Source organism: Lepisosteus platostomus, chromosome 4, assembly GCF_059453375.1.
Source record: "Lepisosteus platostomus isolate fLepPlt1 chromosome 4, fLepPlt1.hap1, whole genome shotgun sequence".
NCBI classification, from domain to species: Eukaryota; Metazoa; Chordata; class Actinopteri; order Semionotiformes; family Lepisosteidae; genus Lepisosteus; species Lepisosteus platostomus.
This window is the reverse complement of record NC_142614.1, coordinates 54,549,018-54,563,378: the sequence shown is the minus strand read 5'-3', so window position 1 is coordinate 54,563,378 and position 14,361 is coordinate 54,549,018. Positions and strand designations below refer to the sequence as shown.

General features: G+C 36.1%; 1 protein-coding gene across 4 annotated transcripts in view; it reads left to right on the top strand.

Annotated features, from left to right (window-relative positions):
- hsd17b4 (hydroxysteroid (17-beta) dehydrogenase 4) overlaps window positions 1–14,361 on the top strand; it is a 98,207-nt gene that overhangs the window by 26,227 nt on the left and 57,619 nt on the right. For all 4 annotated transcript variants that reach the window (XM_088629894.1, XM_088629893.1, XM_088629892.1 and 1 more), the window contains exons 9-11: window positions 4,532–4,623; window positions 10,717–10,741; window positions 11,877–12,005. In XM_088629894.1, the coding sequence (XP_088486020.1) occupies window positions 4,532–4,623; window positions 10,717–10,741; window positions 11,877–12,005 (246 nt within the window). The remainder of the gene's footprint in view (window positions 1–4,531; window positions 4,624–10,716; window positions 10,742–11,876; window positions 12,006–14,361) is intronic.

Sequence of the window (14,361 nt, the reverse complement as noted above, 5' to 3'; positions counted from 1 at the left end):
GAAGAAGGCTCCACAGCTGAAACATTGTGTTTCTTTTCTTCTCTTTTCAGCATGGAATAGACCTTTATTTGTTACTAAGAATATATTTGTATTCTTTTCTAGAGAAGGAATATTTTAATATATAATATAATATATAACAGTGTTATTTTGTAACTGTATTCAGACAATATTCTAGAGAGTTATAATATATAGAGAGTTATAACTCCATAGTAGGCCTCTCTGACTACGAGTGTCAATTTACTTCTAACGCTACACTTTCCATCACTAAAAACAACATTTTTTTAACCATTTCTCAAAATATCACAAATGCAATTGATCTTCACTTTCCTCTTAACACATTTCTTTTTACTATTTTGTAATAAAAAAAGCATAATTCCGACAACAACACTTCAGACTGAAACCACACAACGGAGGTATTATAAATATTTTGACCAGCAAAATCAAAACACAACACTGTGTACATCACAACAAATAGGACAACTTAATCTTTTCAGCAGTGTTTCGTATCCAGATACAACAGCATAAAGTTAATTATTTCTGAAGGTACAGTTGCAAGAAAAGTTTGTGAACCCTTTGGAATTACCTAGATTTCTGCATTAATTACTAATAAAAATGTGGTCTGATCTTCAACAAAGTCACAATAATAGACAAACACAATCTGCTTAAACTAAGACACAAACAATTGTATTTCTTCATTGTCATTCACAGTCTAGGTTGGAAAAAGTATGTGAACCTCTAGGCTAATGACTTCTCCAAAAGCTAATTGGAGTCACGTGTTCCAATCAGTGAGATGAGATTGGAGGTGTGGGTTGGAGGTGTCCTGCCCTATAAAAAAGGCACACAAAGGTTGGTTTCTGACAGTCTGCTCTTCTCAAGAAAGAGCTGTTCATGTGAACCATGCCCTGATGAAATGAAATATCTAAGGACCTTAGAAGAAGAATTGTAGAGATGTATAAAGCTGGAAAAGGCTACAAAAGCATTTCTAAGGGCCTGGGCATTCATCAATCCACAGTCAGACAAATTGTCAACAAATGGAGGAAATTCAGTACGGTTGCTACTCTCCCTAGGAGTGGGTGTCCTGCAAAGATCACGGCAAGAGTGCAGCGTGCAACGCTGAAGGAGGTGAAAAGGAACCCTAAAGTAACAGCAAAGGACCTGCAGAAATCTCTTTAACTTGCCAAAGTCCCTGTTCATGTGTCCACTATAAGAAAAAGACTGAACAGGAATGGTGTTAATGGAAGGACACCATAGAGGAAACCACTGCTCTCCAAGAAAAACATTGCTGCACATCTCAAGTTTGCAAAAGACCACCTGGGTGCTCCACAACACTTCTGGGACAATGTTCTGTGGACGGATGAGACAAAAGTTGAATTCTTTGGCAGAAACGTGCAATGCTATGTTTGGAGGAAAAAAATCACTGCACACCAAAACTTCATCCCAACTGTGAAGCTTGGTGGAGGGGGCATCATGGTTTAGTGGTGCTTTGCTGCCTCAGGGCCTGGACTGCTTGCTATTATAGAGTGAACAATGAATTCAAAATTGTATCAATAAATTTTACAGGAGAATGTCACCTGAAGCTTAATAGAAGTTGGTTGATGCAACAAGACAATGACCCGAAAGACAGGAGTAAATCAACAACAGAATGGCTTAAACAGAAGAAAATTCATGTTCTGGAATGGCCAAGTCTGAGTCCAGACCTCAACCCAATTGAGATGCTGTGGCGTGACCAGAAGAGAGCTGTTCACGCAAGGAATCCCAGAAATATCAATGAACTGAAACACTTTTGTAAGGAGGAATGGTCTAAAATTCCTCCTAACCATTGTACAAGTCTCATCAGCAGCTACAGGAAACGTTTGGTAGATGTTATTGCTGCTAAAGGAGGTTCTACCAGTTACTAAATACAAGGGTTTACATTCTTTTTCCAGATGATTGTGGACTATAGGAAACACCAGGGAGGAGATCACACACCTATCTATATCAATGGGACTGCAGTGGAGAGGGTCAGCAGTTTAGGTTCCTGGGAGTTAACATCACGGAGCACTTAATCTGGACCCACCACACAAACAGCACGGCAGCGGGTATTCTTTCTTCACAGGCTAAAGAGTTTTGGCATGCCATCACATATCCAGGCCAACTTCTACAGGTGCACTATTGAGAGCATCCTGACTGGTTGCATCACTGCCTGGTATGGGAACTGCTCCGCCCAAGATCGCAAAATGCTGCAGAGGGTGGTGAAGTCAGCACAGTTCATTACCGTCTGTGAGCTACCAAACATCCAGGATATCTACTCAGCTAGAAGTGTTAAGAAGTCCAGGTCCATTCACAAGTACCCCACCCATCCGTTAGCCTCTTGTCAATCTGTCATAAATACACACCAGAAGTGTATTTCTCCAAAAACATTGTATGTATCTCAGATACTTCTCCAAAACACACATGTCCTTAGTTCCCTGGTGTTTTGGTGGGTCACTTCCTTCACATTCATCTTCCCTATGGTGAATTTCTCTCCAGACAGCAGATTATACCCTGGAAGCCTCTGCTCCCTTATTTTTTAAATTATTACCTGACCAACCATCTTCTCAGAGGTGGTCAGATAATTGAGGGCAGAAACTCATTCTACATTGCATTCTAGGGAATGTGTTTCAGACAAGGATCTCCATTTTTTTCTGACCCTACTGCCTTTTTACACATCATGAACACCCTTTACTTAGTCTCCTTAAGATCAGCATTTCCCATTTGATATCTATAGTTTGTTTTTGCTACCAGCATATACAATTCTGCAGTTGTCTACATTAAACATCATCTGCTAAGAGTATGCGCAATCTTTAATTTAAATTTCGAAATCTCCTATTTTGGTATTCTGTAAACTTGACAAGTTTACTTACTTTGCATAAATCTCAATCATTGATATAAATAAGTAATTACAGTGGTCCCAGTACACATCACCCCAATTTGAATAAACACCCCTTATCTGTACTATCTGAAAGCTTATCTGTTTTCTATTAGCCAATTCTGTAAGGGATAAACCATGTCAAGCGTTTAATCAGCAGTATAAATCACAGCTTTTGCATGCTGTTAATTAATTATACACAAGAAAATACTTATGTGTGAGGTTTATGCTTTGTTGAACCACTTACAGATGAAGCATTTAATTGCTTTGCTAATGAGCAGTCTTCAGATAGTATATGAGCGAAAAGTGGATGGGTTGGAAATGTATTTGAAATATGATGAAAATAAAGAACTTTTCTTAAATCTTAAGGTTGGTTTTGTAAATAACCAAGACAAAATACTACTGCTGTAAAAGATTGCACTGAGGAAACTGAATTATGAAATATTCTGCACTTTTCAATTTCACATTATACTGTGTATACCTACTATATTTAAAATGTAACAGTTTAACAATGGTTACACTTTTAAACAATAACAAATTGGTTAATGATGATTGTTGTACTACAGTTAACTATAATAAATTGTGTTCTATATGCTTCTAATCTATTACAAAATTAAGTTGTTGTTTTGGTTTTGATTAACAGATTTAGATTGTATGGACCATGTTGGTGAAAGAGTGGATTATGTTGCTAAAAGTTTGGATTATGCAATCAAAACATCTAACTATAGACTTGTTAACAGTGGATTAGGCAGTAAGAACAAAGGGTGGCATCACAAGCATGTTTGGGATTAAGATGGTGTCACACTACACGACTTTTCCTAGGATTTTCAGTCGTAGCCTTCATTTACATAATCGTAAGAAAATCACAGCGAGTAGTAGAGAGTTGCAGCATGTGCCCGTTACCGTCAGTTGTGTAGTGTGACACCCCCAGAGACTCAGTCATAGCGCTCTTAATAGCCCCTGTGACTCTGTGACCTGCTACGATAAAATCAAGTTTGATTTTCTCGTAGTGAGTTGCAAGTCGTAGGTGTAGGCTCTTGTGTCTGTGACAGTCAACAGCCAACGAGTGCTCAACCGGAAGTACAATGCATACAATGCAGCTGCAACGAAAAAAGGAAAGCGAGTGTTTTGGACTGTGCAAATGGAGCAGAGGCTCGTCGAACTTTGGAGCCAGCACAGATGTCTGTTCGATGTTTCGTGTTTGTCGTTTTTGTGTTTGTTGTTTGTTTACTTTCGTGCGGTTCTTCTCCTCTTATTCCATTGTGCTCCACGTTGATTGGCTGCCAAAATTAGGCGTCCTCGTGGTACTTTCGTGATGCAATACAAGATTTGGAACCGTGATGAAAAGTCGTGAGGGAATCGTGTAATAAGTCACCCCCTGAGATTCCTAGTTATACAGTATAATTATACTCCCTCTAGGACAGAAAAAGCAGCAAGATTCAGCAACTGCAGTCATTAAATTTGACATGCTCTCCGACTAGAAGTCATGGAGAGTCCTGTAGTGTGAAACAGACTAGCTTTTGCCTGTGTGATGTTAGATGTGTGATAAAAACTATATTAGGTATAACTTTGCTTTAGGTGGACAATACTACTGTTAATTACACTCTTAAACTCTTGTTTTTTTCTGTTGTTTTTACTGCCTAGATCTTTTGGCGTCCCTCAAGGCTGAATATGTTGCTCCTCTTGTGCTTTGGTTGTGTCATGAGAGCTGCCAAGAAAATGGTAGTGTCTTTGAGGTAAGGAGATAAGAAAATAACATATTTGTCCTTGACAATAAGCCAGACATATTAAAGACATCTTAATGCCCTGTTCTGCAGTGCCCAAATCCTTTATTTTGTTTTTGGCTCTCCTGTAAACACTTACTAGGTTATACTGTGCCAAAAAGCACCTTGGAGTGCAGTAAGGCCAAATAAGCCATTATGTAAATTGGGAAATAAAGCAGAGCACATCAACGAAGAGAGCAAAACAAACTTGGAAAAACTATGGCAAAATTGATAAATTACCATATGGATTTACTATTTCATATATATGCTTATTCTTCAGATCTGTTTACATTTTGACTTGTAATGGCCTTTTTTCAACTTATTTGCTTCCTGACATTTTTATTGTAATGTCATTTAATATAAAGAGATTCAGACAAATGTTTTAGTTTTATCATGATTATTCTTTCTAGAACAGGTGATTTAATATATAATTGTTATTCAGAATTATTCATAAAACTAATTAAAGCTCAGGAATGTGTTCAAGCACAGACATCTGCTCACCTCAAACTCTCTGGAAATTTCCAGTGGTTACTCTGATGTTAACTGGGTAAATATGTATGCTAATTAGAAAGACATAATGCTAACGAAATGAGTTTTCTTGCATCTTATGCAAATTGTAGAACAAGGACATTGTTCTAACAAATGTGCACAGTAAAATATACATTTTTGCGTTCAGATAAAATTCTAATGTTTGTTTAATCCCTATGTTTTCATTCTACTTCTCTATTTTTTCACTCTTTCTATGTCATTCTACATAGACAATAAGTAAACAACTGTATTTTTTGAGCATATGTAATCTGGACCACATTTCAGAGCCAAGTACCAGTAGATAGTATAAAAAAGAGTGTGTAGATGCTTCCTTAACTGATGGAGGTTTCGGAAAGTACTTTATTAAATTAGTGGATGATGTAATATCTCCCTCACTAAAGCTCAAGGTTATATTACAACAGTGTTCCTATTTTATAAGTTACATTTACAGGTAAGTTGTTTGATCCATTTGTTAGTAGGCTGGAAAAAAATGTTTTGTTGTGATTGGAGATGCAGTATTAACTATAAACCATTATATTTCTTTATTAACATTAGAAAGAAACACCTGCATGTCCTACATTTGGCTTTGAAAAAGATTTGGAAGATATTGACCTTCATTTGAACAGTTATGATTTTGCTTTTTAAATACTATAGATTAATTTTAAGGAAATTAAATAAAATTTAATTTAAATAAATTTTAAGGAAATTGCAGTCATACTACATCAGATACTTTAATTTTTTTCTCCTGATATCTTGCTCTGTGAAGACATTTGAGTAGGTACAGTAGCTGTGTCAAAAGAAACGTGTAAAGGTTCATTCCACACAGAAGGGTAAAGAAAAGAAACTGTGGGGTCTTCTGTGGGGGAAGGAAAGTAGTAGATAAACAAGGCATAGGAGAACAAAAGACAGAGTAGGTAAGAAGGGTGGAGCAGTGAGGAAATGTGCATAAAGCAAGTGAGAAATGAGTAAGAACAGAAGGAAAGTTGTGGAACGCCAAACTAATTGGCAGTTGTGGAACTGCAAATTAATAGATTTAAACGGAGATGATTCTGTCGTTTATAGAAGGGGGGTGGTGTGGTCCGAGTTTAAGGATCAGTTCGGTCTTGGATATCTTTCTGCAATAGGAGTTCTGACAAAGCTCTATGAAGAGGCATACATAGAGTTGAGAAAGATCATGGCTATTAGAGGTGATGGAAATGGGGAACAGTCGGTTTGGAGAGATCTTTGATCCGCACAGCTCTGACATGTTCCCTGAAATGTTCTGCCAGACTTCTTCCTGTCTCACCAATGTAAACGGCTAAGCATTTTCTGCATGAGATGCAGCAAATGAGATTGCTGGAAATACTATACATGATGGCACCTGCGTGACTTTGCAATATGAGTAAATTATTCTGCATAAGTTTCTCACTGTTGATGCTGAAGCCTAAAATATTAACATTATTTTAAATAGCTGTAGGGAGGTGGATGAAAGTTATTAAATTTAAGTTAATTTACTTCATTTAAATCCTAACCTTTTTTAGCTAACGTTTGGCCAATTATTTTGGCCTTTGTTCTTTTGGGCCTGCCTTTCATGTACTTGCAGAACAATTTTCATTTTCTGCACTGTGATTACATTCATTTAACCAAGAAACCTAGCTATTGCTACATTTTATATGAATTATTCAACCATTTTCCCCATTGCCAGAGAGTTGCTTGAGTACCTAGTGGTTACATTAATACTATTTAAAAAATGTCCAAATACTATTACAGCCTCAGTAAGACTTCCATGTAGCCAGTAGATCAATTGTAGGAAGCTGAGAGCCCTAGAGGTATTGTTGAGGCTAACTGTGCCTGCCTATGTTTGGTCCTTAAAAGGTTGTGTGGAAGTTATTTTTCTTCTTTTATCGCTGCCATCTGCCATCTTTGCATTAAATGGAAAAACCGCAAAGTATAAACTAGTCTCAATCATCTGAATGTCAGAAAGTGCCTCTTAGAGATAAAGTGTATAACACCTGGCAGTGTAAACATTTCCAGTTACAAAGCAAAGGGGATGTTTGCTGAGGTGTAGGGGGTCCAGATCCTGTGATCAAGGCAATGATAAAGTTTAAATTGTTTACCTTAGTTAATTAAGATGTGAGTAAATTATTAAGTGTCAAGCAACAGTCCAGAAACACACCATATAAGATAAGATGAGGTAAGAAAGAGAAAAGGGGAAAAAGAGGGTGATACCACGCATCCTTCTATGACAAAATATGAGCAACACGGTGGAGAGATATCCTTCCATCTGCAAATTTTCTGTTGAAGTCTTTCTATGCAGATTCTATGAAACACACTGCATGTTGAATGTGAAAATCAAAAAGCACAAAGCTTTATTTAGCTTTGTCAGTTCAAGTATGATTGTAAAAATCCTACAAACTGGTTAAAAGAGAAGTTATTCCAACTGCTCCAGCTATATATATAATGTTTCTATGATAAAGGTGAAGTGGATTCTTTATATTTCACACACTTTTCATGATATTTCACAATGGCCAGCAGCCATATTACCCTGCAACTCACAATTAGCAACCCACTGAAGCTGAGCTGGTGTGAGCCTGGCCAGTACCTGAATGGGACACCTCCTGGGAAAAACTAAGGTTTTTGCTGGAAGAGGTTGTAGAGGGGCCTGTAGGGGACGCTCACCCTGTGGTCTATGTGGGTCCTAATGCCCCAGGATAGTGATGGCGTCGTCCTTCCCATTGGCCCTTACCAGTCATGAACTCCTAATAATCCCCATCTATGAACTGGCTTCATCACTCTGTTCTCCCCACTGATAGCTGATGTGTGGTGAGCGTTCTGGCGCACTTTGGCTGCTGTCGCATCATCCAGGTAGATGCCTCACATTGGTGATGGTAGAGGGGAGTCCCCATTACCTGTAAAGCGCTTTTGAGGGGAGTGTCCAGAAAAGCGCTATATAAGTTTAAGCAATTATTATTATTATTATCAAATGCAGCTAGTGGAGTAGAATGCTAGTCTCTCCACTCATTAGATATGAAATTGTCAGTTTTGTTGAAAAATGTTTTAAAGAAATACATGCTTCGTAGTTTGTGTTTGAATTGTGAAAAATGTGCAAAAATGAAACATTTTGGTTTGAAACGATAATTTCATAGTTATTTTTTATTGATATTCTGTGTCTATGTCAATATTTGTAAAGTGGTGTTACCTATGTTAGTGTACTCTTAAAGGTGCCTTGATGGAGACATTTTGTAAAAAAAAGTCCCAAATAATATTTATTTAAACTTTCCTGTTAAGGTGTAATATTGTAGTATTGAGTGTAGTGGATCCTCTAAAGCTGTGAGGAGGAAGGTTAGTTTGTCAAGGTTAGTTGCGCCAGCTTTATAATATCAGTTTTTTTCTATATCTACTGGTTGTCCATGAAGGTACATTAAGCCCCAGCCCTGTTGTGAATATTAATTGATATTCACAGCATGATGTGGCCTTTTTTCCATGTCACTAACTCTCATCAGCTTTTGGTCTTGACTATTTATAATGACTTTCTTTGATGTTGTTTTTTTATTTTTAACTCGCCTGCTCTTAATACAGTAACTACCTTGGTTATTGTGTGGTAACAACATGAAACTGGTTATAAAAAACAGCATTTTGTGTTAAAAGAGATATGTATCACAACAATTAAAACTTTCAGTGTTTATGTTTAAAGTTCAGTGATGGGTTATTGACAGTTAAGTATGGATGGGGTATTCTAAGATCTAATTTTTTTTATAAGAAGAGGGCTAAACTGTGACAATTTCTCTGTTGAAGAATTGGCATATGAGTTCATCAAAAATGCCACATTTATAGGTTTAAAACTTTAGCCCTTATTTGTTATTAACGTAACGGAAATGTTTATTTCAATAGAACATTTTGTTCATTTATATAATTATGTGTTTCACAAAATAAAACATTAATAAAAGGGAGCTCTCCTTATCACTTTATGCATAGGTAGATTCAAAGTTTGGACACTTTGATAAAAATCATGTATTTGTTTATTACTGCTTAGTTGAAATGCTTTACGTGCTGAAATCCTTTTCATTCTGAGAAAAAAAGGACACTAAATAACCTCAACGGAAAACATAATAGCAATCTGAATATTTGAATTCTGAAAGTCCGTCACCCAAACCCTTGTACACTTAACACATTGTGAATGAAATTAATTATAACTTGTTCTGAATATTGATTGGGGTTAAGTGAAATGAAGATCATGGAAAATATGTAATGCAGGAGCTAATTTTTTTATTTTAATAATGGGAATTTTACCATGCAGTATAGTCTGTAAATAAGGCCACATAATCCACTCTGCATTAATTTTATTCAGGACCTCCGGCTTATTCTTTTAGAAATGTGCTACAGATTAGAGAAAATTCTAATACTTAGGTAAGGAAAACTGAATATTGTGACTGAATAGGACTATAGGACAGAATAGTTGTCACAGCTGTCAGATTCAAAGGATTAATGATTAGTTAAGATTAGTTTAGACAATTTATTTTGTATGTGACAGGTGTCACTAAATTCTCAGAACAAGACACGTGCTGTCAGCTGTACTTAATTGTACATCAGCAATCCTAACCAGGAGAGATCTGTGAGTTCAGAGAGAAAAAAATAATTTACTAAGAATAATTAGTTGATTTCTAAGAGTCATTTTGAAACTTCTTTAAATGATGCTCCCTTTTAAATTCAAATAAAAAGGTTAATAAGATCATCTCCCTTGGTGCATTCCTGCTGACCAGCAATATGCAGGTTTGATCAGCAGCTTCTGTCCTTCTGTTTTGTCCAGATGCAGTAGAGGTTCTGATACTGTCACCTGCTGAATGTGTGTCAATGATTGTCTTTGCCGGTAGATGACAGAGCAGAGCAGCAGCTCTTTGTCTGCTTCAAATTCTGAAAGTAAACTGAATGGTGTAGACAACTTTAATATAAGTGAAAAGCTCATTCTTCAGACTGTCCTTGAGATGATAATAAAATTCCTCATCAAGTGGATCTGTGCAAAAGAAGGCCACGACTTTACTCCTATTGCGTCATCACAGCAAAGTGTGTTTTGTACTGTTGAGGCCTTCTAGATAGTCTAAGAAGATGCTTCTTGGTTTCCTAACCATGGTTCTGGGTTCAAGAGTTCCTGGATCCATTGCCAACAGGTCTCTCCTGTCAAGTCCTGTCTTCTGTATAACTGAGTGTAGCTGAGAAAACTTAACTGAAGTTTCTAACTTAATTTGTACTCAAAAATTTTATGAAAAGGCATTGTAGGTTGAAAGGAAAGGCAAATCTGATTTTCCTTTAGAAATCATGTTACAATTGGGAGTTATGTTCCTAACCAGGAGCCTGATGCCCATTATTTTATAGACATGAGCACAGAGACTATATTTAATCAACAATAAATGATTTACAGCGTAAAAATTTCTGAAGTGTATATTGTTAAATGGTATAATATTAAATAGTGTTATGAAGTGTTAGAGTGTTCAATCAGTGTATCTTGCAGTGCATTTGTTCCAGTATTTCTCATTTTTTCTCTTTTTATTTCTGTTTTTATAGGTGGGAGCTGGTTGGATTGGTAAATGTAAGTGAATGTATTTTGTTAAATAGTTCTATAACAGATGAGTGATATTGTGAGACAAGGTGTGTGCTGTATTTGGATTGAGGCTTATTATATTACATTGTTTGGCACTTTAGGCTTAACCTGAACTTAATCTGTGTGTTATACCACATGACAGGCATGCCATTCAGAAACCAGTACACTTTTTTCCATTGTATCATTGATCATTACCTAGGCACATTAATAATATCTGAAATTTCAACAGCTCATGCTGCTTCCCATGATTATAATACAAAAGAGTGCAATTGTCACAATTTATTCATTATTCTGAAGTCGTATTTCAAGACAGATCTTTGTATGGTTTAGAAAGGAAAAGGAAGATTGATTACACTTGTAAAGTAGTGATATAATTCAAAATTTGTCATATAGGCCTGATTATTCCTGTGAGTATTTCAGTGAAGTGCCTAAGTGAATCTGAGTACCTTGTCTCCAGCACAGTCCAGTTAGTAAACATCAGGTTAAAAAAAGAAAAACAAAATACGCAGATTGTCCATTGAATAATGGAGATAATTGTCTGTATATATCAACATACAATGTAGAACATTGATCAGAGGAATGTGGACTGTATTCATACATCGCCAAGTCAATTGAATTTTTCAGTCACTAGGTTCACACAATGGTACATTATTGTACTTTACATTATATGAACAATAGATAGGCAGTTTTTTTAGAATAGTGAGCTTGCAAACCTTTCTAACACTTTTTTGAATCCCTGCTTATAATTTTATTCAGTGTTACTTAAACATAAACCTGTTCATTGTGATTTTTAACCAGTGAAATTGGTTTTATTTTTAAAACTGACTGATATAATATTTTTATAAATATTTAATAAAAAATGTCTCAGCATAATAAAATACTATATTACTCCTAACTCAAATAATGTAATTCTAGTATGTGGAAGAAGGCACATAATCTGATTTAATATAACTTCAATATTGAAAAGACATGCACTATCATTTCTCTAAAATAAAAAAAATACGTATGTGTATTTGTATGTGTATTTTAGAATTGCTTCTGAGAAAGATCTATTTTTTTCTTTCGTTGTTTTTCTAAGTGCATGACCTGAGTCAGCAATTTCCTATTTTTTTCCTGTAATCAGTGCGCTGGGAGAGAACGAAAGGCAGCATTGTCAGGCAGAAAAATCAGAAAATGACTCCTGAGGCAGTGCAGAACAAATGGAAAGAGATCTGTGACTTCCGTGATGCAGACAAACCTGCAAGTGTCCAAGGTAAAGAGCCCTAGCTTTGTGCATTTTCTTCCATTATGTGTTGTCTAGATTGATTGATCCATAGCAAGTATCATATCTGTTTTACAGTCCTAAAGCCAGCTCTGAGCTGATGATCTGTAACTGTCCATCACATTTACTAAGAGATCATAGAGTCGTGGGTATGCAGGTGTCAGTGTCTTCATGTGGTATTAAATTATTTTCTTACAAATATAGCATAGAACCAAAGGGTTTAGAAACCAAAATAAAACACAGTAGTATCAGAAACTGACTGGCCTGTGACTTTCTAAGTTTAAGGAGCCCAAAAAAAGAATACCTCTGCATTTTGAAGGTGTTGGAGGTGCCCGCCCTAACCAGATAACTGAGTGGTTGTTTTGGCAGTGAGAGTAAGTAATGCAGCTACATGCTTGTGGTAGTTAGTCATGGAATTAAGTTAAGGAATTAAGCCATGAAGGCCACCTTCCAGCCTAATTGAGTGCTGATTTAGTGCACTATATATATATATGTATTTATCTTTTTATATTGGCTGGCAAACTTATAGCCGTGAGCCTGCATAATGAAGCTCCTCTTATAACAATTGACTGCCAGACATTTAGTAATGCTGTTTTAGCATTGAGAGACTTTTGTAGGCAAAGAACTATACCAGTGTTGCTGCATTCAGCCAGCAGTTCACCATCTGACATGAATGTTGGAAGAGTCTAGAGGTGTTCTTGATCATTCCAGGTCAGGCCAGCTTGTCAAGGTGGCAGGTGAAGCAGACACAGATGAGGAGGACCTTGAGGTCTTTAAGGCTTGTCTAGCATCTTGCCAGACAAACATTCCTTAGGACCTGTACTTGAAGCTTAGTGAGCCAAGTTGAAATAGTAGCCACAGAAGATGGAATTGTTCCTGGAGCTGTTTGACTATGACACTTGCTGGGATTTTGCATTAACCTTTCTTGTATGTGTGGAACACCAGCCTTATTTCCCCTTTAATGCACTGTTGATTGACAAAGCACATTTCACCATCCTGGGAGCTGTGCACATACAAATAAAAATGTTAATGGTGTATATATGAAATGCTTGTTGTAACTTCCTGTAGGCAAGTGTTTTTTTCCAGTATTTTTCCGATGCCTCTGAATTAATATTTGAACCCTGTGTTTTTAAGATAAATTAGAAGCAAGGGTAGAAAGGTTTTCATCGCTGTGATTGCAAGACTTCATAATCGCATACACAATTACTACTGACATACTTTATGTTGGCTTGCATTTCAATACAAGTAACAGCAATACCTGAGTTACCTAAATTTGTCAATTTCATTTGTAATCTCATTTATGAGATGTACAGTATCATAAATTGTTATGACTACGAAAGTATCAATGATATTTAGGACACAAATTTCTTAAATGTACCCCATGATTTATATAGCAACATTAGTGATGTGGGTAGTTTTTATTTATTTAAGTAAAATTTAGTTATTTTAATGTTATTACTCTTTCTGGTGTTTGGTTAAATAAGCTACTAGTATGATATAGACAATGTCTGCAATTGATTTGCATTGCATGTTCTGTTTCCATCATTTGACTCACTTGAGTAAAGAGTATAGATTCCAAGTGGTGAGTATAGACCTCTGTCTGTGGTTTAAAAGTATTCCCTTTTTACATTTAATACAAAATTACAAATTAATACAACCATTAACTCAATAGAATTATGATTTGTATTCAGTAGTACTGAAATCTTTCCTCTAACAGTAATTATTAACTTCCTTGTATATCTTCTTCTTCTTTCACATTGGGAATTTTAGGCCAGAGGCATTTTTTTCTCACCGTAAAAGCACATTAGGAAAGCCATTTTTTAGATTTGATGGGTATAGTAATGTTAGTGCATTCACATAGCTTTTTCGTAATTTCAGCCTTTGAGGATATTATTGACAAATAGTTCAGGTTAAATCTGATTACATGGAATTGGAATAAGACCTTACCAAACTTCAAAGTTAGACCAAAGACAAATACGTACCCAGAGGACTGCAGTCCTGCTGTGACTTGGAATGTTGCTGTGTAATGTGAATTTAAATAAGTTTGCAGAACATAAAATGCAGTAGTTTAACGTTTTTCTACTTTACTAGAAGTTTCTTTTCCTTTTTCCAAACTTTTAAAAAGTTCAAAGCATAATTAAGTAATTTAGTTTCTGTAAGAATGATTTCTTTCCAAGTGTAATATTTCATATGTGGTTACTGGCTAGGGACTTACTTAACATGCATATCTGTATTGTACACTCAGTAAAGCTTTAAAATGTCTAGGCAAGGGGTATAAAACCCATTTTCCACAGCAAAACAAATTAAATTTAAATGTGCTTCAGGCAGGCCATACATGTTTAAAATG